The 24,024-nt window shown below is 40.4% G+C and overlaps 1 protein-coding gene across 1 annotated transcript; it reads right to left on the bottom strand.

Moving 5' to 3' along the window:
• Positions 1-11,495: 11,495 nt before the first annotated feature.
• On the bottom strand, positions 11,496-20,989 carry fzd4 (frizzled class receptor 4). The gene is made up of 6 exons (XM_071496538.1): positions 20,215-20,989; positions 16,858-16,995; positions 16,354-16,740; positions 15,884-16,029; positions 14,948-15,195; positions 11,496-14,730 (listed from the first exon to the last, which is right to left on the bottom strand). Exons 1-6 carry the CDS (start codon positions 20,479-20,481, stop codon positions 14,312-14,314), a joined length of 1,605 nt encoding a protein of 534 aa, XP_071352639.1. The 5' UTR covers positions 20,482-20,989; the 3' UTR covers positions 11,496-14,311.
• Between the last annotated feature and the right edge of the window lie 3,035 nt (positions 20,990-24,024).

Below are 24,024 nucleotides of genomic sequence, written 5' to 3'. Positions count from 1 at the left end.
GGTACAGGTAGAGGTATGTTTACTGTCCTTTTATGCATCAACGCATCAGCAGCCACACAGTCTCCTCCTGCTACGCTCCACGTATCCGCCCAGATGGCACCAGTATTTGTTCTTTTTTTTTTTAAAGTGAAGAAATGTTGACAGACTGTGGATGGTGCCAACTTGCTTATCTGTATCTTGTCCATGATAGTATTTAAGTCAGAATATGTCAGTAATGAAAGTACAGGATCATCTGAAGAGGTTGCAGGTCTGAGAGCTTGTAATGGAGATGGTGTTATAGTTGGTGATTTGACCAAGTTATTAGTTTTTTCTTTTGTTGCATCAGCACACTCTGAAGTCAAACGTTTTATTGCCCCAGCAGCTACGTGTTAGCTGAAAAGAAAAAGGCTGTAAACCTCTGGTCCAGCGTTGTTGTTGTTGACATTATACAGTGGTTTCAGAGTGAACAACCTCAGGTTTTCTCCTAGGTTGACTGCAATGAGTGGTCATAGCAGGAATTTCTTTCTAGGACAGAGTATTCAATCATTTTTGATAGTGGCGTTCCTCTGGGGCTGGACACCCTACTCCTCTGACAGCTCCATGGTAGCATCAATGAAGGATAACGGCACACTAAAGCACTTACCTGTGTTGTTATATATAGTGTTTGTTGTCCCACCAGGGTTCATCCAGTGGCTTTCTTGGCAGCAGTCTGTGAAAGGAACTATTCCAATAGGCGTCCACGTCCAAGATAAATGTAGGCTGTGGTCATCCCACTTGTTCTAATGACTGCACAAGTTTCTAGATAAGGATTGCATTGGACAGGAAATATCAGGAGGGAATAAAACAGGATGTGAGTCCCTGGAAATATGTCTATCAAACATAATGTATAGTGTAATATGTAGCATAGTAACAAACGGAAATGATTATTATAGCTGAAATGAGCAACAAATCTGATGATTGATTAATTGTTTTAGTAACTTTTTAAGCAATAATTCCTTTAATTCACTCGTTCCACATTCTAATATGTAAATATTTGATAGTTTATGTTGTCTCCTATGATAATAAATGGAATCTTTTTGGTTTTTTGACTCAGTCTCTGCTCTGGTAGACTGTCATTTTATAGACATTTATGAAACTCCTGATATTTTATAGACAAAATTATTAAGTTAAATTAATAGTTTCAGCCCTAATGTTTATTATAATAATCATAATGATACAATAAACACCATACACCTTTGAAATCGAATGCATGTGCAATGCAGAGTGCATGTCTGACTCATATTTGTAGCAGCATCTGTCACTATGCATGTGACTTTTTCCCTGATGTCCCACTCCTCAGCAGGAGAGGCTCTGGCTTTAATTTGGCTGTATGGCTCTTTGGGAATTTTCCCATTCTCAAAACAAAACAGTCTAATTTATGGTCAATATCAAAACGGCAGGTATGCATCCATACTTACAGTGGTGTAGTGTTTGGTGGTCCCCATTAGAGTCTGAAGAGGAGAAAATTATTGTTTGTCCAATTAAAATGTTGAATGTTTTGTCTACTTTATCCAAGCACACATCCACATTACTGTACTCAGATATGCCCTGCGGGGGAAATTAGGGTCCAGTTTGTGCACAAACAGCTGGATCCACACTTCATTTACACTTGTAAGTCTGCAACTAAATGTAAACATTACAGTCTCCTTCCTTTGTGGTTCCATTCTTCTTCCATTTACTGCAGAACTGTGACCGTACCACAGCATTATGACCACTGACAGTTAAATAAGAGATTAGCCATCAGCTGGCCTGAGTGTTGCTGCTTTCTGACTGAAAATGTAGAATGTTTTTAGTGTTTTTTTGTTTGTTTTATTTTTCCAAGCCTGCCAATAAGAATATTGACAGCTGTGATATTTGCAGTAAGGCAGTATGCAAAAGCTGTAACACCACAAATTTGATCAAACATAATCACATGAAGAGGCACACAAAGCTGCAACCAAACAGATTTCACTGCTGTGTGTTACTAAGAATGGAAATAATACCCAGGTAGGCTGCGTATGTTTACAGTTAGAGTCAGAGTGAAGATCTACTGTGATCATGTATTAGCTGCTTTTTAAACAGTTTTAAACAGGAGCAGCTGCACTGATTTTATGGTTTATTTACTTTTTGGCATTACATTTAAACCAAAATGTGTGAAATTACATGGAAATAGTGGAACTACTTCATATTACCTGTGGCTAAATCTCAGTGGTAGCTTAGAAAAGGCACCTGTGTGTATACACACACTGACTTGTGTGGTGATCTGGTGTGTGTCTGTATCCAGTACAACATGGTCATTTGGTATGACCAGAAAAATCCCCTTAGTATTGCACCAACTACAACGTAACACAGTCTTGAGATTAATTCATTTTTGTAACCTTCAGAAGAGTATTGCAGGTCTGTTGTGGGTATGACTGTGGATAGTGTCTCCCCATTATGTATACAGGTACATATACATCTTAACATGTGTTGGTATGTAGTTATGTGTGTGTACAGTAGCTTATATTTGTATCACTTGGCATGAGATATGGAAACTGACAGATCAGTCTTGAGCTCTTTTCCACTGCTCCCCTCACTGTCTTAGCATCTCCTCTCTGTCTCCAATCTGCTATACCCTGTGTATTTTACAACCATTTGCAGAATTACATACAGACAGGGAGCTGTAGCCCCTGTATTTTCAGTTACATCATTGACTCTTATGACTGTCTGACTTGTTGAAACCAATCATAGTTCATAGATATCTCAAATTTTATAACTACATTTACTTGTAGCTGATGTCAGTGGGTAGCCATGCACCACTTAGCTAATAGGGATATGGTTAGCTAACATTAGTCTGCAGTCATACACCAGACATTTACACGCTGAAATTTTTAATGACCCTATGTCATTAAAACATCTTAAAATATCTTTATTTCAAAGGAAAATCCACGAGTAATTTGTACTACGGTAAACGTGAGTCAGTGATGTCTTAATTTCAACATTAACATTTCAGCTGATTTAAAGGGGAAAACAGAATTGTTCGTTTGTGTCACTTTTAATGAGCCTTTTTCACAGCAGACATTTTGACTTGTCATAATAGGACAAGCACAGGTGTAAATGAACAGTGGCTCTGTTCTGCCGGAGTGTCTCATTAAGACATGATAGTGTAACAGTGAGCCAGCATGCGCAACATCAGGACCCTAAAACTGAGGCAGCTAAATGGAATTTACCCTTGATTAATTTCCTTACTTACACCTGTGCTTTTCTGACTCTGCCATCTCAAAACATTGACAAAAGAGGTACAGGAAGTGTTTTTGTTTTTTGATGAATAGAGTGAAAATGTACCAAGAAGAGAGTCTTTGCAACCTGGTTCCATGGTGGCAATTTGAGGGACTCAGCAGTAGAGTTTCACAAAATCTGTGAAAATGACTTGTTCATTTTCTGTTGTGAAACCTAAAGCAACAACACAACTACAGCACCACAGCTGGATCATTTCATTTTATAGCTGTGGCTTTGGGTGAATTTGTAAGAACAGTTTTGTTGGCATCATTATATTGTCTAAATAACAGTAATGCTGTCTCTGCCTGTTGAAACCACACTGCAAAACACAGACCTACTATAATTATGCCAGTCACATAAAGTTTGTGTAAAGTGTGGTATTGTTCCTCTGCCTACGCAAACAATGCGTGGCTCTGAAATTACCTGCATTTCTGTGCTCGATGAATGAATAACTTTGGTATCACGACCATTTGTTTTTGTGTCATGATGTCTGCTCATTGGAAGCATTACTTTCATATAAAAGAACACCCATCTCAACCACCTGGATTATCATCTGATAATTCAAACTAAAATATGGTGATTTAATTGAAAATAGATTTAGATAATAGGAATTAACAATTATGGATGAAGCTTCCTCTAGTTTTTTAAGCTTTTAAACTGTTTCATTGCATGTTACATGTGAATACCAGCATTTCATTGTGAAAACATCATACATGCTGTGATTTATCTAAATTTTTTTATATATTTTAGAGCTAATTGACCCTTTTTTTAAAAAAAGAAATTCCTCGTAGCAGCACATTGTCAAAGCAGCTGTATCCGTTTCAAATGACAACTGCCAATAATACTTTTGCTGCATTTCCTGAAGCAATTTTTGTGACATACTTATCAAAAATGGCATGTTGGATATGTGCCACAGCTTAAAAATAAGTCTTACAAATGTCCCCAATCCTAAACCTATATTACAGTGGCTGTTCATGGTCTTGACAGTGAGTTTGATTTAGGGATGGGCACTGAGAGGATTTTATTTTTCAATCCAATTCAATCATCGTTTGATAAATTGTTGGGAATGGAGGGTTGCTTCTTGAATTTTTCTCCAAACTAAGTGAATGTAAACAAGCTTATGTATAACTGCAGGAAAATGTGTTCTATTTTTATGCCCCAATTATTTTCCTTATTTCACTATGTTCCTCTAACTTGAAATCAAACTTGAACTGGGAGTACAGGAAATCAGACCAGATTACAATGAATGTCTGTTGTGACATTTACTGGTGATACCTCCATCTGTACTGAAGGACTGATGATGAATTATGAATGTGTCAATCTCTTAATTTGATATAGATTTGTCTGTTTCTTGTATTTAGAGATTAAGAAGTGAGGTACAGTCATTTACATAAACAAGTCACATTTGATCACTTGAGCTAATTCCTGTTATCATTTTGAGAGCGGTATCATCTGTGAAGGATTCTGTAGAGCGTTAATTCTGGGACTTGTCCTTTTTCATAGAGCACAAATTCTTGGAAACTGGCCATGTGTTTATTAGTCATGTGGCTGATAAAACATTAAAGAGAAATAGATATCGTTGACCCTCCAGGCCTCTCTTCCTCCCCTGCTGTCTCTTTCCTTTTAATCTGCCAGCATTTCTGTTTCTTATCTGATGACCTTTGGTTTGTTACTGTGTGTGTTTTTATGTGTATTTAAGTGTGTGCATACCACATAATGGTGAGACAGGTTTGCAGCTGTAGTGTTTCAGACTAGTTCCAATGAGAGCAGAACGGTGAGTCCTGGGCCATAGGCTTTAGCTAATTGTCTCATTGTTATTCAGCATCCAGTGAAGTTTGAAACTGGCGGCACAAAGTCAGTGACCTGTAAACAAAAATACACAGATGCACTTAAGCACAAACACTGTCAAACATAAGATGGCACATAACATGCAAACACACTACAAGATACTAGAATAAACAAGAAAAACACAAACTTGCATTTAAATTAATTTGCATTCATTAACTGTTTTGTAAAATATGGAGTTCTATAGATGAGACATTGAGTGAGCAATAAAAAGTCGGGCTTTAAAGTTCGTTGCTCCTCATCTACATCTATGAAAACTCAGTCATCTAACTAATAGGATATGTAGTGGAATTGTGTTATTATCCAACCTAGCTGTGTGGCTCTCATGCTCAGATTTCATTCATTGAATTAAATTTGTGATCCCCAGATGATGAATCCTACTGACTTTGCTGATGTCTTGACTTTTCATTTTGTTGCTAGTTGCTAGTGTGGCTGCAGTCTCTGTCCCTGAGGATGTTTCGCCCCTCATTAAAGTATCATTGAAGTACTCCCAGGCATTTTAGCCTTTTCTGGATTATTTACATGTTGATGTCTTGTGAGGAGTCATGAGGTCACATGGCTGACTAACAAAATGTATTTCCTAAAGACAGAGCAAACTTACACTTTGTGTATGTACAGATTTAATATCACTGTGATAAAAACAGAGAAAAAGAGCAAAAGCAGAATTTTCACTGACCACTACATTTAAAGTTATAATATTTAACTTTTTCAAATTAAAATGTCTAGAAATGACTAGACCTAGGTTATATATTTTGTTGAGCTGTATTCTTACATTATCCCAAATGTCTCCAGCAAACAGAGAGAAATCTGTGGTTTTAATCAAGGCAACGACCAGTTTCATTTGGTTGCCTGTTAATGACATCATATCTCCTTTGCACATAGATCAGGTTGTCTCCAAGAAACAGTCAAAATGGACTTATCCATTTTTAAGCCGCATTTTTATGATATACCTATTAGATATTTGTCTTCTTTAACAACACATTGTAATTGCTTGACGGATTATAGTCATTGAAGTTATTAGAGAAACAAGCAGAACTAAAGTTGTTAGCAGCTCGACTTCCAGCCCCTCTGAGACGTCCTGTGTCTGCCAAATAGTGTCAGAGAAGCACTGACTTTAATGTGAAACTACTTTATTCTGTGTTTTTTTTTTTACCAGATTGAATCAGCGGATCAGTTTTTTTTTGGAGAGGAGGAGGCCTAATTCAACTTCAGGTAAAAAAAAAAAAAAGTTGTTTGACACTGAAGGAATCCTATAGCAATATTGTTAAAGACAACTCCCATGTTCCCATGCTACATCATCAATCTTTTGTTATTGTTTTGTTTGAGACCAATAGCAGCATAAAATTACATATTATACATTTAATAAAATTAGCAAAACTATCAGCTGTGTAATGACATAGTGATGACGGCAGTCAGTGGCAGTGGTGATACCAACTGAACTGTTTTTATTCATGCAACAAACCAGAAGAACTTAGAGACAGCATGACCCTGAGAAACTGACCTACACTGCCAGGTTTTCTGTGGCTTCTAGCTCTATACTCTGTCAGCACAGGATGCACAGGAAAAAACTAATAGGAAACAAACCCAGACGGGCTCTTGGAGATAGATTATGTTTGTATGAGTCATTTCCAGTCATTCCGCTTGCCAACTGGCTTTCTGATTGAGGAAAACAATGGGATCATTTATTATGTTCCGCTTGTTAGCCTCTTTCCTGCATCTTCTTCTTGGACTTTTCTCTATAACCACACACCACCACCACCAGTCTCATTTTCTCTCTCATTTTCTCTCTTTCTCACTATTCTCTCTCCTTTTCTAACCCCCTGCCGCCCCCATCCTCCCAACTCTTTTTTTCTCTCTTAGTCTTTTTTCCATTCATATGCACGCTGTCTCTGCACCCTCTCCTCTGTGGGTGTGTGTGTGTGTATTGACTGTTTGACATTTCTAAAGTTGACAAATGTCCTGCTGAAAAAAACATGGAATCACTCAGCCTTTCTCCCACATGGTACCACATTTGTTCATTGTAACACATTTGCTTGACAACAGCACAGCCTCCATACACAATAAATAGCTCTCCTGAGGGCTCTTTATGTGCGTTATGAGATAGATGAATACACATATTATATCCATCTTAAAAAAAAAATACATTTACCTGTGGTACAGTATCTGGTTATTAAATGTGTTTATGCTGCTCTCTCTGTTAATGTTGCCATTGTTATGCCCTTGGTTATCACATGAATGAAGTTGAAATGATTTGAGAGAAGCAAATCACATTTTTTTCAGCAGTGGTGGAAGAAGTAATCGTATGCTTCACTTAAGCAAAGGTGGCAGTACCACAGGGTAAATATATACAATTACAAGTAAAAGTGCGGCATTCGTAATATAAGTAAAAGTACATATAATCAGAAGAAGGTACTTAAAGTGCAGCTCATTGTGCAGAGTGGATCCTGTCAGTGTCTATGCTGTATCAGCAAGATTTTCATGTTTTATTTGGTTATTCTAACTACTTATTATACTGCTTGGTAGTTTAATTAATGTGCATCAGATTTTATAAAGCAATCATATATAAAATGTATGTAAAATATTAAAGCGTCTGCACAGCCGCAGTTCAACCCCACAGGTGTTTTTATTTATGTCGCCTGATAGGAGAGATCTTCTCAGGACAGTGCGCACATATACAGACTCGGCTTGATTGACATTTCCCCCACTTGTCCGATGGTTTTGTTTGTTGTCGGGGTAAAACAACTTCCACCTCTAACATTCCTATTAGTGCACAGAGTTTGGCAACATCTTGTAATTTCCATCATAGCTCCATCCATCTTTCACCTGACAGGAGGTCTAATTAGCCAGAGTGATTGAAAGCTCCTACAGTATGTGGGTGTGGAGAGTCTTTAATTTGCTAAGTAATGAGTCTGTCATATGTTGTGCAGTAAGAGGGGAAATAAAAGGATTCATCTGAAATGTGGTGGAGCAGACGTAGATGAAAATACAAAAGCACAAGCACTTCAAAATGTACTCCACCTCTGCTTTCCAAGTGCTAAAGAATTATTGTTGCTTTTATTTGAAATGCATATGCATTAGATTGCATTGAGATGGTGATAAAACATCAAAAACAGTCTTGAGTTGACAGTAAGTCTGTAGTGAAACTAAAAACAGGGATTTAATATCAAGAATTACATTTTATCAGAGGCAGCAACTAATGATTACTTTTATTATTTTTTAATCATTACTTTATGAAATGTCAACATAGGGAAAAATATCACTCAAAAGTCCAAAACTGAATGTATTTACTTAACAACGATGTATGACAAAAAAAAAGCAAAAAAGCTGGAACCAGAGTATGATTGTAATTTTTTATTTAATTTAGCTTGAAAATGATTGAAATGATGAGGCACATATCAGAACAATTCGTGATTGCTCATCTGACGATTGACTAATCAATGGATCAACTAATTGGCTTTAATCATATCAGGCTTCCCTTCTGTTCTTTCAGTAGAGATGATGATATTAATACCATAGTCTTTCTAGTAATGCTGGTAATTTGTTGTATGTTTATGAGAAATGTCTGTGGTCAATAAATATTTCTATGTTTCCTTCCTGATTCACTCAAACAACCATAAAAGTAGTTTGAATGGACTCATAACTTTAAGTCACTCATTACCACAGTTGCATTAGAGGAAGAGCACATCTCCTATGGGGAGGTCACAAAACTGAATGGTCTGGACAAAGAGTGACATCTAGTGGTGACAAAAGGTAATGTTGTGTTGTGGCTTAACAGTGACGGCTGGAGTTTTCATCAGTGTGAAGTACATGTTTTACGAAGTTTCAGTCCCATGTGAGTTGTTTCAGGGATCAAAGGATTATGAGATATTTTGAAGATTTTCATTTTTTTTTGAGGAGTATGTAGGTTTACTGAGGCAAAAATTCACTATGAAGTCATGCGTATTGCTGTTTCCCAAATGCATCCAATACCATAGATTAGCAAACATTAAGATACATTAAAAAAATCTGTCTTCACAAAGCCAGTTAGGCACCTGAAAGGTCTTAATCAAAGTCTTTCACTCAGAATATCAGCAATTCCTTCCTCTGTTGGGTGCAGTTCCAACACTGTTCCATCAGATCAAAATATGATGCTTAACATGATGAATTTAGTTGTAGACACAGAGGTCTTTAAAGGTTATTCTTTGATATTACAATAGTATGTATTTTCAAATATCCAACCTGACCTTAAATATACAGTACATGTTTGTCTTCCAAAAAGTAAATTCAATCTTTCACACCCCCTGCCATGTATTATGAGCTCTCTGATGGTGAATAATTCTCCAGTCTCTCTCTTGGCCACGCTTTTGGATTTCAGGCTCAACTCGTTAGCTTGTTTGGCCCGAGAACCGGGATTTACAAATCCTCCTTGTACCGAATTGGCTCTCGGGCCAAGACAACTACGTCACCCAGAATCCCCAGTGGTGGCCATTACTCAAAACTAGTCATTCAGCATAGACGCTGAGCAGAATGGGAAAATGATTTCAACATTGGTGAGAGGGAACAGCTGCAGCATTCTGCTGTTGGAGGATGACAGATTTCCTTTTCTCTCTTCCTCTCACTCACTTGTTCCACTTTACTTTCTTCTCTATTTTTGTCTCTCTAGTTTGTTTTGTTTCACTTCTCTTTTTCTTTTTCTCAATTTTCACTGTCTTTGGATCTTAATTTCCCTCTCCGTCTCAGTTACTCTCAGTTACTGATTCCAGTCTCTTCATACCACCGTGCATGCAAACACACAAACAGTTTATATACAATTGCACACAAGGGAACCCAACACTGAAAATACATTCCCAGGAATATTAGTCCAAGGAATTTTAATAGCACCCTTTCACGTTTCAGCTTTATGAAACCCCCCCCCAAAAAAACTGACATGCTGTTTGCTAACAGAGTGGAACAAAGCGTGTTACTGAGTGCGTTTCATAGTATGAACTGGCTGTGTCCAAATGTCACCACAAAAGCAGATATCCAGAGGTTACACTGTAAAGCTGTCATTTGTGAGTAAGAGGTAGCGTTAGAGGAGTAATTTTCTCTTATTTTTAAGGTCGGAAAATCAGCATTTAGGGAGAACTGTTAGCTATTAGAGACTTGTGTGTGTGACAAGTTACTGTATCTCTAAATTACCGCAGAAACAGCGAAACCACTGCCTGGAGGGAAAAGCCTGTAGACAAATGACCTGTGGCATTCAGTGAAAAATGTGAACTGAGAGGTTGTAGCAGACTGAAAAACACAGCTAGAGTATGTTGTGTGCTTAAACACGCACTCACATACAGAACCCTCCATTTAGGGTATGAATCTGAGAGTGTTGAACTCTTTTAACTCCTCTTTTTTCTCTCTGTGTTGTGTGAATGTGCATGTCTGAGAACATGCTTGGTATTGTATGTTGTGTGTGTGTGTGTGTGTGTGTGTGTGTGTTTGCAGGGCCACATCTGGAAACAATAGAGCAGTAGATGTTGTCACTTTCCCTTTACCTCAGGCTTTTGAGTGAGTTCTTAAACAAACAGTCAATTCACTCACAGTAAATTACAGGAAGGCTATCTGAGCTGCAGACTTGGATATTTGGACTCTCTCTCTCTTCTCTGTCTCTCTCTCTTTTTGCCGGCGCACACACGAAAACACACACAAGCATGCCCAGAATTAATCAGTTTCTCCAGATGCAATTTTACCCCTGCACTGGAAAATTACAGCCTAAAGTGCATTAAGTGTAATTGTAAAACCAAATTACAACTAATTCTGAAGAGACACGCGGTGTGTGCACTTTTGCGATTTTGTGTGTCTGTGTGTGTGTGTGTGTGTGTGTGTGTGTGTGTGTGTGTGAGTGTGTGTGTGAGAAAGAGAGAGAGAGAGAGAGAGAAGTTATAAGTTCATAGCTGATGAGATGTGATGGATGGTACAGTCATGTTTATACAGTATAATTACCGTGTTTCCACTGTGGATTCAAAACAAATTTAGTGGTTATGGAGCGTTTCTTATCCTAAACCAGAGTAACTGTTATAAGAAATACAAAACACATCAAAACGGAGTCACTGCTGTATAGATGTGTAGAGTCAACAGGGTAATGAGGCTGCAAACAGTTGTTAAAAAGCATCAGTGACTGACGAAGCATCAGAAGATAATTTGTCCCGTCAGACAAGAGGTGGCAGCATTGTCCAACCCATTAAGTGACCAAACTCAGAGGCTGCTAGAGAAGTTTTAGATGCAACATGCTGTATGGACCTGTGACAGAAATTATTAATGACATTATTAATGTGTGGTGAAACAGGATTACTTGTTCATCTCTAGAATATGCTGCGTTTCCCGCTTGGCTGAGGCATTTTTCCAAAATCTTCACTGCACAGACCACACACACGCACATATAAAAACACAGGTTAAATTGTGTCAATATATTTGAAACCAAAAAGTTTTTATTCATCTTCTTCTGATACAAAAGTGTTTTTTTAAATAACAAGTTTTAAACATTTTCGTCACTTTTTTTTACAAGGATAAATTAGCAATTTCTTTATAATACATTGATGACTTCATCAAGACACTGAGTTTTCTACACAAACAAACAGTCTAGACCTTAAAGGCTACGATCGGTGTTGGCAAACTGACCCCAACACTGATTCATCTCTGGGCTTCTCAAAAAGTGTTTACAAATCTCTATTACCAGTGGTTCTTGAGGCTGTGGCACACACTCACAGTGTTTCAAGGCACAACTACTCACTGATTGTTTGGAAATGTCACCTGAACCTCAGTTTGATCATACAAGAGGAGACTGCCAAAACATTAAGGCAGTTTAAGGGAGAAACTGCATTAGCTCAGAGGGGAGGTGGTCAGAGGTTAATTTAATTCACTTTAACTCAATGTAATGTTTGTTTGACTTTGGAAATTTCATGAGTGTGCCAAGGTATGCTGGTTTGAGAAACACTGGTTTTCAGGGTTCTAGGTTTCACCAGAACCACCACAAGTATCTTTGAATGCAATGAGGGTGAAGTTACATTTAACATATTTTGGGAAAAAAATAATTTTCTGTCCCATTCTAAATATTTTGCTAAAAAATACCCATGACAGGCTGTGTGAGGCACTAACTGGTTTCAGATGAGACACAGGAGGGCAAAGCTCCAAATTATTCAAGCCCTTATACATTAAAATTGCCCTGAACCACATTTTCTTTACTCAGATGTACAAGGCGTAATGTGACACACAGTCCACGTATTATACATTCAAAGACTCACTGAAACACAAGAGCTTTGCTAGGTAGATTGTCAGGCAAATATACGGCACACAGGAGCAGTTATGGAATTTGGCGAGGTAAGACATGAGGAGTCATCTTAATTAAAACTCACAGTTATTGACAAAATGTGCCGCTAGAGACAATGAATTGAAAGCTCGTCTCTATCATCCATGAAATTCTGAAATGTAATGTACAATTATCTCTTTCCAGGGATGACTTGATTGTCAGGGAAATGAGCCATGTAGACAAGGTTAAAGAGAAACAGACGGATAGTGGGCCAACAAGAGCATCACACACACTGACAGACAGATATGCAGATACGCCTATTGATAGTGCCAATTTCATTGTGCTTCTGTGATTGAAAAAATATACATGGACACAGACTCAGAAGAAAAGCAGACAGCCAAGATTTGACAGCTACACTCTCCTATTATTGGTTTCTTTTCCTTCTCATAATGATCACAACTTGGTGATAGATGAGCTGATGGATGAGATCTGTGGGAACTGATTCCTGTGTGCGTTTATACCTGCGCACGCATGTGTCTGCGACACCTCTGTGGTCCTGCATAATGTGTCTTTTGGCAAGTGATTGTCTAATAACCTGTAATTCTTTAACCTGCCTCAGGTCTGATGTTTAGAAAAGAGGGCAGAGGGTATAATTTAATTTCCTGGTAACTCAAGAGCATGTACAGTGCTGTGTTTCCAGGAAGACTGCACACATCACAGGACGTTAGCTGAGCTTCTCATAGACTGCTGAGGTAAAACACACAGGCCTACATTTCCCAGGCGCCTTACCACTTCCACATTTATGGGTCAATAAAAGGCACAGCTGGAGAACTCCCAGAATTCATTGTGGTATGACTTCATATCTACCACAGACTTTAGCTAATTGTACAAAACAGATTTAAAAAAAGTTTCTCTTTCTGCCCTAACCTTCATAATATTTGTAAGGAAAGTGAATGTGAATTGTTTTTTTACACATTTGAAGGATAAACCACATTAGTCATTATTTCTGTGTAGATAAGGAAAACTGACCAAACCCTCCCTGTTAATGGCTCTGTGCATATCAATAGACTTTGTAATGATCTCTTATTAGTCCCACCACTGACACTTATGACAAGCACAGACACTTCACATATTGTATATAAGTATAGTGCACCATTACAGCTTGGCACTGGTTTCCCAAAAAGCCATAATACCTGTGCTTTTATATTGTACAAAAAAAGCATAATTTACAAAAAATGCTGAATAATGTTCAAATGTAAACTTGCTGCATTTTAATTCATTTCATTTCTTTTGGTCTGGTATTTCATTATTCTTGAATTTTCCGGATAGAAAAGGGGCTCTCAGGGTGTGAGATGCTTTTGGGAAACTTCAGCCTACATCTGTATGATATCTGCAACGGGACCCTCCAGTGTAAAATTTTAAATTTCAAAAGACCCTAAAAACACACAACAACATAAGGGTTGACTGTATCCAGCAGGTTCGGTCTCTTCTGCTGAGGGCTCTAGAGAAAAGAGAGACAGAGAGGTAGACGTGGTGCTACACAGCTTATTGGTGTGCCTGGTCTGCATATCGATGCTTCTGTTCTGCCTTTTCCGTCTCTCTCTCTCTCCTTCACTTTTGTTCTTTGCTTTCTCTATCTCTGGGCAAAGGAAGTCTAACAGAGGTAGAGACGCTACAGTTGCTACGTCTGAATGACTCAGTCCTCCCCTTTAACTCCCGTTAGAGGCACAGAGTCAGTTAGAGGGGGTGAGGCGTGCTTATGGACTCAGCAATCTTTTCTGATGCCATTAGATCCAGTGGCTTCCATGAGAATCTCCTGCTCCGATCCTCTGTCACATTATTCATCTTCCTCTCACCTCTTGATTCTCTTTCCTCGCCATTCTTTGTTAGGCAGAGTGAGTTTCTGTGTGAGAGAAGCAGGAAGTCCATTCCTGTCCGCTCCCTCTTTATCTCTCCTCACACCACTGTCTCATTGCCTTTCCCTGGTTTGATCCAGCCCTCCCCTGGTGCCCTCTTGCCCCCTCGGCTCGCCCTGCTGTCTCTGAGCAGGCGGGCAGAGCAGCGTTGCCAGGTATGGAGGGTTTTCGCTGACCAGATCCACATGCCGGATGTGATCCCTACAAGCAGTGACATGAAGATTCGAAGCATCTCTGATGCCACATATGAGTCCCTGGTGCTGGCCTTAAACTCCCCCCAGTGAGACAGCTGGTAGAGGTAACAGCCAATGACAGTGGATGCTGGGACAGTGTAGAGAACAGAAAACACTCCGATCTTCACCATTAAACGCTCCAGCTTGTCTGTTTTGGCACCGTCCTTCTGCAGATTGGAGCGGATCTTGAAAAGAGCCACCAGGCCAGCGCAGATGAACAGCGTGCCTGAGGTGCAGACAGGAAAACAAGAGAAAGACCATCAGATAGAGAAAACATAATGACAGTCATATAAAACAGTAAAAGAACTGAGAAATTACATGTTAAAGAGTCAATGTGGCCAGTGAGTATATAAAATATAGGTATGAGCATGCTATTTTTAGCAGAAAGAAGTAAAATCTCATATACATATAAACTATACACTATTGTATTATGTTGTAATTACCTATGAGAAGATATGATGCCAGTGGAGCCACCACAAAGCCTGTGAGCGCCTCCTGCTGCTGGTTGCCAACATAGCAGAGTCCAGTCAGGTCATCTGCATCCACCAGTCTCATTATGAGGATGACGATGGTTTTAACTGCTGGGATGGCCCAGGCTGCTATGTGGAAGTAGGAGCTGTGCATCTCAATAGCCTCATGGCCCCACTTTAGTCCAGCAGCCAAGAACCAGGTGAGCGTCAGGATCACCCACCTGGAACAGAGACAAACACAGAGAGCAAGAAGTGTAAGATAAAAGGCAAACTCTGCTCACATGTGCAATTAACATGTTATCTGTCTCACTTTGGTAGCAAATAACGATCAAAGGTTTCATTGAAACAAGATGCTGAGGTGAACCTTGGGCTACTGTTTACTGCTAGGGCATCTAAAAACTTTGCTCCTAATATGGCATTTTTTAACCGGGTGGATGTGGGTAGTTCTCTGTTGTAAGAAGCACACCATGACACCAGATAGTCAGGAGTTCCATGACAGAGGGTTGTGGTCATGTTTTAGGAGAGAGTATAGTCCTTGAGCTTTTCAGCTTGCTGCATTTCCACAAGAGGAGAAGTGAAGACAAACAGGAAAACGAGGGCAAAGGGCACGGGAAGAGAAAGTGCTGTTACAGCAGTGTGTTTCCACTGAAACCGTGATGCAGAATGATGCACTCAAAAAGTGGCATTTTTATAAAGGCTGCCTTTGCATGTGGAAATTAATCCATGTAGTACAGAGGTTATGAGACAGGATGGTTAGACTGAAAACAAAACAGGATACAAGTCTCTTGTTCCAATTGTTCCACCAAAGTCCACTCACAACAAGTGATGACAATGGTCAAACTGGGAAAAAGAGATGAAGGATTGATATGAAAAAAAGGCGTATGTCTGTGTGTGTGTCTTTGTACCAACCAGAGTGAGGAGGCCATGCCAAAGAAGTAGAGGAGGAGGAAGACTATGGCACAGCCGGTGCTCTTTAACCCCTCCTGTACTAGAATTGGAACCGCCGTGGCATCCAGGTCACAGGAGACACGTTCCCTCCCCAGAGTCAACCGTACCTAAAAAATTCAAACAAGAGAACAAAAAAGGAAAATATGGGTGGAAAAGTTAATCCCAGAAAAAGCTGATTAAATATTTTCACTGATATCTGTATTTGCTTTTGATTATTGAATTTTGAAAATTTATTTTGTATTTGTTTATTGGACAGGGACAAAGCTCATTGATCAACAAGGGAAAAAACTGAAACTGAAAAAAATGCATATGAATAAAAAACAGTCCATACTGTATTAATCCCTGGCAGATGAAAAACACATACCAAGGACAGACAAGGCTTTGTACAATGTACACAGTGACAGTGACAACATTATGGATCTCCCCCTTACCAGGTATGCGACACTGTACAGATTACAGCACATGGACAGGAAGATGATGGGCCGCTCGGGGTAGGAGAAACGCTGTGAATCCAACAGAAAGGTCAAAACTGTCAGAGTGGTGGACAGGAAGCATAGCACGGCCCACACCGCCATCCATGCGTCCGTGAAGACTTTGGCCCCCCGTCGGTAGAGCCCGCTGTCGTAGCCGCACTGCAGAGTACAGCTTTCAGTCTGTTTCAGCCAGGTATACTGTTCAGGTGCAGATCCCAGGGCCTGACACTCCTCCTGGTGGGGAGGATGGCGGACTGGCTGGTAGGGTGGGTCCTCGTCGCCCGGACCCTCCATACACATGTGGTTGTGGTCGTTTTGAGGCGGGAAGAGGCTGCAGTTGAGCACCTAGAGAAAATATGATGGGAAACTGAATTTTTTGTTGCTTTTTCTGCCCCATTCAACCACACCCTGAGGTTGTGTCTGTTAATACACACGGGATGTTCCTGTGATGATGTGACTCACCTCAGGCCATATGAAGCCAAACTCATGGAGCACTGGGAGGCATTTTCTCTTGACAGACAGACACATGCTCCCACATGGGCCAATGGGGATGGGCACCTTGTCTGTGCACATTGGCACGTACACTGAGCACAGGAAGAACTGGAGAAAAATGGGAGATAAAAGGTTACAAGTTGAACATTTTAACCTAATGTTTTACATAAGTGTGTGTTCATCTTTGAGATTTCATCGCGTGCGGTAGCAAAGTAACTACAAAGCAAGCGTTAAGAGAGGGAGCCGTGACACACGAGACATAAAATGAGAGTAATGTGTTGAGTGTGTGTGTGTGTGTGTATATTCAAATAAGAGCTATTCTTGTTTTACTGAGTAAAAGAGAGATGCAAACATGCAGAGGAATGATGTAAGAAGAGTGAAAAATGAAAGTAACAGTTATCTAGTATTATGTCAGATTTCAGTACATGGCTTGTAGACTTTGCCCCAGTCAAGTTGAATCACACGGTGGAGCAGAAGGTAAATTATGTCTGTTGTGTAGTGCTTGTTAAAGAAGTGGAAACAGTGCTGTGAGTACCCCATGGGCCCATCTTTCTATATATTACAACAGGATTACAGCTGGTAGATGGGTACACTATGTACTCCCACATGTGGATCCTCCATCTACTTGAATATATACCACTCACTATCCTGCTGCTTTTCCCTGCCTTTTACTTTCAATATGTTGCATCACCTCCTCTAGTTGTGGGTCTCTATTTTCACTTCTAATAAAAACTCCAGAACTTGAGTCAAGACACCACAGCCAACACTAACCTGCTCCAAGGTTACACATACAACTCTGTGTCTTTAAAAACAATCTGTGGACTTAACAACACTGAGGGCATGTGCCATGTAATGCTGCATAATCTCCCCTAATCCAAGGCTCAGTTTTCTCTGTCCCATGGCAATGGTTTTGAAATAGATATGTAAGTCAGGGTTATAGAGATAATGAAATGTCTGAAGTCACATTTGACCATTTGAGGTAGTTGAGATGTGTGGGAAGAAATACCCGGGGCCTCAAAAGGTTGCAATTTTCAGTGATTTCATGCCTTTACAGTGAAATCTGTTTGAAGCCAGAGAGTAAAACTGTGCCAGGCTCATGATATGAAAAATACACAGAAGCAGAAATTACATTTCACTCACTTACGTTCAGGTAAATGAAACAAATATATATTCCAGGAGCTTGGATGTGTTGTTTGCTGACTTTAAATACAAAAACATCTTACAGTGAAAGGTTTGCTGCAGTTTTCCATTTCAAAAATACCAAAACATTTATTGGGCAATAATAAGAACAAAATGTTTGGGGCTTGCGGCCTTGATTCAGTGACAGAGAAATCCCATCATAAAAAAATCAGCCCTTGAACGGAGCCCAAATGAAACATGAAGAAGGGTGTGAAGGTTAGAAAATAAATACACACAGAAACATCATACAACTCTTTGTCTCTGTGAGAATTTATTTGCAAAGTAAATATGAATACTGTGCATCTGTTAGAATTAAAGCCATCATAAATAATTTGTATAAAAGTTATAGAAATACAGTCAGTGAGCTACTGTTCTGTTCTGTTACACACTTTCTGGATAGTAATGTTTCCAGATTAGTCAAAAACAAAACAGACTGTGAGGTATGCAGTGTCAAAATCTGGTATCTAAGTCAAAGGGAACTTCCCCTGAACTCAGTTTGTTATACTGCTCTGTGAACAGTATCTCAGCTGTAGCACAGCTTTATCTCCGCAAACGCAGCAGACTGGCTGATCTGGAGTCAGTACTGAGTTTCTCAACATAAACAGAGAATCTTTGTTTCCAAACTGAACCACATTTATTACAATTGTAATAAAGTAATATGTGATTTTATTCCAACGAAATGAAGAAAGTTTGCAACTCAACAAAGTTTCTATGTAAATGAGTGTGTGTAGCTTCTATGTGTCCGCTCAGAAATGAGCAAACAATATTATATTACATGCATTACAATTTCTGATATTTCTCACAGTGAGTTATGTTTACTCTACCTGTGACAGTAATGTAATACATTCTGGGTGTTTCTTCATCCGTTGGTAACCTGAGCGCTGTCACACAAGCTGCTCTGGTTACCAGTCAGGAAGCCTCCCATTAGAGCAAATGTTAGGGGATACGGTTTCCCTTTCCCCTCTCCTCCCTCTTTAGCGTGTTTGTGTTTGTGTGTGTGTGTGTGTGTGTGTGTGAGAGAGAGAGAGAGAAAGAGAGAGAGAGAGAGAAGGGGGGTCAGCTAATCTGAGACAATTTTCAGCTGGAGAAGGACGGTTTGGTTTTATGCTGCATTTGCTCCTTCTTCTATCTGCCTGTCTCACACACATGCACACAACTGTCCCTTACGCGGTGTTATCAATATAGCATGTCAAACTAAACTTTACCCATTTCCAAGCACCTCTACACACGCCTATAATTCATGGTAACATTGTAATGTCACAACATGTACCACTCTAGACAAGACAGTGAACTTGCAGATACAATCTTCTTAAAAATAATGAAAGCTTTTGAGAAAGTGTTCGTTTTCATGTCCATGTCTTGGTGTGATTGTATGTGTGTGAGAAAGGGCATCTCTTAACAAAAGATTTTAAGACCACACACAATTTTAGAAAGTCCATTCATTAATACTGCCGCTGATATTTCCAAAAATATGCTCTCCATTGTGCCACTAGCGATTCCAATTATAGTTTAAAGTAAAATCTCAAAGACAAATGAGTCCAATCTAATTTTTTCTTACATGGTGCATGAGGCAAACAAGCAGCATTTGTCTTAGGACACTGAGGGCACCATTGTTAACAAGAAGACTACAGTATATAGCCCCGAAGACTCAGCTGTTGCTGCGAGGGGCATGAACTCAGAATGTCAACAGACAGAGGGGGCATTTTCATTGAAATTAGCATGACAGCCTGGCACAGCAGGAAGGAAGGAAGGCAGGGACCCCATCCATTTAATCTATAGCTCTATATATAACTCTATGGGAATGGGAATCAATCAACCTATATTGTGCTGGTAATTATCACTGGCACCATCAGTCTGAACTATTCACTGAATAGTCAACTATAGCTAGTAGCTCCCTGTCATGTGCTCTGAGACCACACTATGTTACACACACACACACACACACACACACACACACACACACACAAACATAGCAGACTATCTAGACTTGGCTGTGCCTTTTTGGGACCAGGATCACTGCTCCTAAATGTGTGCATGAGTGTAAAAGCATTGTCGTGTTTGCCTTAAATGACACACAGTCTATTCGACTCTGCTTTATTCTCCCCTAATATCATTGTGTATTAGCTGTGTATCACATCGGCCCAGTACCTTGAGTTGGCTGGAGCAGCCGTACTGTATGAGCGGTGTGAACGTGGTCAGCTGCAGCTCGGCGTCCGACTGCAGCACGTTGCCGACCAGATTTGGCATCTTGGTGACGTTGTATCCGAGACCCTGGCACATGCTGATCCGGATCGGGTCGCAGGTCATCTCCTCCACATCATCCCCGAAAGCCTGCACCACGCAGAGCGGACCGACCAGCCCGGACAGGAGGAGGAGGAGGGCTGTCCCGGTGAGCGACACCATCATCCCGGGCATGGTCACCGCAGCGCCGAGCGGCTGCCCTCTGTGACTGATGGCACAGTTGATATCCCCTCAAACGCAAAGTCAGGTTGGGTCGCCCTGGAAACCCCGGCGCGTGTTTGTAGTCCAATAGTACGGGAGTGCGCGTGGTCCGTGCGTTTCGGAGGCTACAGTCTCCCACTCCGAGCCATTCAACAGATTAAAATATCCAGAAATGAGCAGTTAATCATTGCGGGATCTGCGCGTAAACAAAAGCGCGTGTTTTCAAAGAAAATGACGTGTGCATCTGCAGCTAAATAAAAAATAAAAAACACATTTGAATAAATCCTGGGGTCCTTCTTGCGTTGTTTCCCGTCAGTAACTCCGTGTGGAGGAGCGCAGCGCAGCGCAGCGCAGCGCAGCGGTGAGGTACGGCGGTCTGGGTTTGCGCCTACTGCCTGCAAGCGCTCAGCACTAAACTTTATTGTGTCTGTGTGGAGAGACTATTTTGCCCGTCCAGGGGAGAGCCGACCAATCCTTGCGCGGGAGTTGGGTTTCCCTGACCAACCCCTGACCAGGAGGGCGGGATCCAGGAGAAAAATAGAAGAGCGAGCCTCACCCCACCCCCCCACCCCTTCTCCCCTCTCCTTTGCTTCAGCTTGTATTTTCCGTCTGCTCTCTCCTTACCTCTTGCATCCTTTGCTTTTCTTTCCTGATTTTCCTCACTGTGTTCACTCTCCTCTCCTCTCCTCTCCTCCTGAAAAGAAAATCAGTGAGCATTCCCCTACTAATTCTGACAATATCCAGAACCTGTATTTATACCGGCTGATGTGGCTTACATATATTTTTATTGGCTGTATTTTTAGAAAATAGCCATCTGAAAAGTGGATCTTTCAGTGTGTGTGTGTGTGTGTGTGTGTGTGAATATAAGTGTGTGTTTATTTTAAATTTAAAGTCCCTAATGGTCTTTTAAGGCTGTCTGGAACTTCACCACAGGTTCCACTCCCCTTCTCTAAAGGCCCGTCAGCTCTAAGTGCTCATGACATTGTAATTGAAAGTAGGGCCTGAAGAGATGCTGAAGCATTAGAAATCTGTTTTGCATCGCAATGAATGCACATACTGGACAGGTTTTGTTTGCTTGTGGCACCCTGGGAGAAGGTTTCTCTTTTACAGCATGAAACTAGCAGTGAAGAGTGTTGTTTTGGCTTTTCTGTGTTGCAAAAGTGAACTTCGGTGAGAAAGTGCTTGGATTTGTTGCAAATATGCGGGAGGAGGAAAGCTCAAGGAACACTTGATTTGTGTTTTCTTCCAAGTGATTTGTACCATTCTGAGACTGTTAAAGCATCTGCCAGGTGTAATGAAGCTCAACTGAAGAGCTCCATGGACCTTTTCAAATGCTACAAATACCTAATGTTACTGTAGCCAGAGTTAAGATTTAGCAAGATTTAAATGAGATGAGGTGTCAAACCAACGGACATATGTCGTAAGAATATTTTTATTTAAACATTTTTTGTTTAGTTTTCGATATACACATTCCTTGTGTGAGAATTCTGAAATTAAACTATTTACCTTCTTATGTCCACAACCAAGCATTATTTATTTGAATTTTGTTAGTTGACCCTTTGACACAGCTGAATCTGGGTGAGATAACAGAACTGGTATTGACATTCCACACATGACCTAGAAACACACACACACACACACACACACACACACACACTTTCTCCCACACACACAGCGAGGAAGTGCAACTGCTCCCCAAAATATGTGCCCCTCTTTTATCTCAAACCAAATCTAAAGTCACACTAGAAACACAGAAAAACCATTGAAAATGATAAACGTTTTATATTAACCTCATAATAATTTGACTGAAATAAAACCTCAAAATGGGAAAGTGACTGGTACTGTCGGAAGACAAGAAAATGTACTAACTAACTGTCCGTCTGTCCTTTCTGTCAGGTTTTTATGGGAGTAGCTGTGGACAGGAGAGTCACATAAACTCTTCACTCATGAAAGTAACAGGAGTCTGGTTGCTGATCTCATTCTGCTGCCAGCTTCTCCCTCCTGGCTTAGACTGTGATGTTTAAGTGAATCCACTGTGACAATTGATTGGCAGCAGCAATGACCTCTCCACCTACCCCCTACCTCCCAACACACACTCACATCTCTCTGCTCACACACACACATTCGCATACACACCATCCCCCTCTTATGCTCTTTGGCTGAACCTGGGGTTAAGACCTGAAGTAATTAGCACTGAGCTGAAACAATAGAGTGTGCCCTGGAGCTGATGGTTATCAGGGGCGTGGTGTGTGTGTGTGTGTGTGTGTGTGTGTGTGTGCATGCATGCAAAAGAAAGAGGGGAATGGATGGGGACATGAAATGGAGACATCTTAGAACCAAGGTGAGACTTAATTTAAAGACTTACGTACATTTGAGCAGAGAGCGAGAGGAAACAAATGACCTGTTTTGTCTTCACAGCAGCGGCAGCACTTAATCACATCGGTTATTTAAGTCACTTTTTTTTAACAGTAAATAGCGAGTCGGGGAAGCAGAGAGGAAGGGAGTGTGAGGTAAGGAGTGACACTTGCACATTATCAGCCTGAGCCACCAGCACGCTCTGTCCTCTGTTTTCTTTCACAGTAGAGCGTGAATAGCAGGGGCGAGTGGACAGCATGTTGGGACTGACAAACTAATGACCATCACACTGAGTGGATAATGACCCCAGTTACCCTGTAAGCCATAAAACCATTGAGTTAATAACCAAACTTTCCCACTAAAAATGACTTGCCTGAATTGACATTTGGCCTGTAAGCAAAGAAGGTGGAACCAGCTGGTTTTAAATCTGTTTATAACTACAACTGAGGCCACGGTTGTTTACATGAGATAAGATATGATTAAACCGAGTACAGAGCATGAGACGTGAATGTTACATGCATCTCTGGCAGATCATGACAAATTATTTTGGTGCTTTGGCACTGGTTTTCATGAATCCACAAGGAGTGTATTCTCTGGCTGTCCTACTTCAATGCACTAACCGTTTCCTGACCAAACCAGCAATCAGCAGCAGGAAGAAATCAGGCTGCCAGTATTCGGGTTAGTGCAAGCGCAATATAAACATTTATGGTGACTAGTTCATTGATGGTGACTGTATGGAAAACAGTCTGCAGAGGTGGGCCCTGGACACAGTAAATATCCAGTCAAAATGTATCAGTAACATTATGTGGATAGTTGGAAGTGGGCGGCTGAGGAGGGTTTAGGAATTTCAGCTGTGCATGTCACTGATGGTGGCAGTCAGACCAACTACAGTGATAACATGTTCATGTGCGCGGCATCTCCAAACATTCACTATCAGGTCTACATATTTTATTGAGGTCATCTTTGTTGGAACATAAAGCAATGACACATAATATCACTTTCACTTCCATATTTCTCACTGAAAATAACTTTTGCAACAGAAGATTGGATCAGACTATTAAAACTACAAATTAAATTTTTACATGCAGCATGAAGTCTGTGTGAGAGTTTGTTTTGCAGTCCAGCAGGGCTGATTTCCACTGCTGTAGGCCAAGCAAAAAT

Source organism: Trachinotus anak, unplaced genomic scaffold, assembly GCF_046630095.1.
Source record: "Trachinotus anak isolate AG129_WGS33_773 ecotype Australia unplaced genomic scaffold, CSIRO_AGI_Tana_v1 ptg000014l, whole genome shotgun sequence".
In the NCBI taxonomy this organism is placed as follows: Eukaryota; Metazoa; Chordata; class Actinopteri; order Carangiformes; family Carangidae; genus Trachinotus; species Trachinotus anak.
This window is presented reverse-complemented; position numbering and strand designations above follow the sequence as displayed.

What these genes read in the sequence shown, in the direction of transcription:
- fzd4 (XM_071496538.1), bottom strand. Translation starts at nt 20,481, where the DNA reads ATGCCCGGGATGATGGTGTCGCTCACCGGGACAGCCCTCCTCCTCCTC. An exon ending in TTGGCTTCATATGGCCTGAG is followed by an intron (nt 16,741 to 16,857) that starts GTGAGTCACATC and finishes TATTTTCTCTAG; the next exon opens with GTGCTCAACTGCAGCCTCTT. An exon ending in GGCATCATATCTTCTCATAG is followed by an intron (nt 14,731 to 14,947) that starts GTAATTACAACA and finishes TCTGCACCTCAG; the next exon opens with GCACGCTGTTCATCTGCGCT.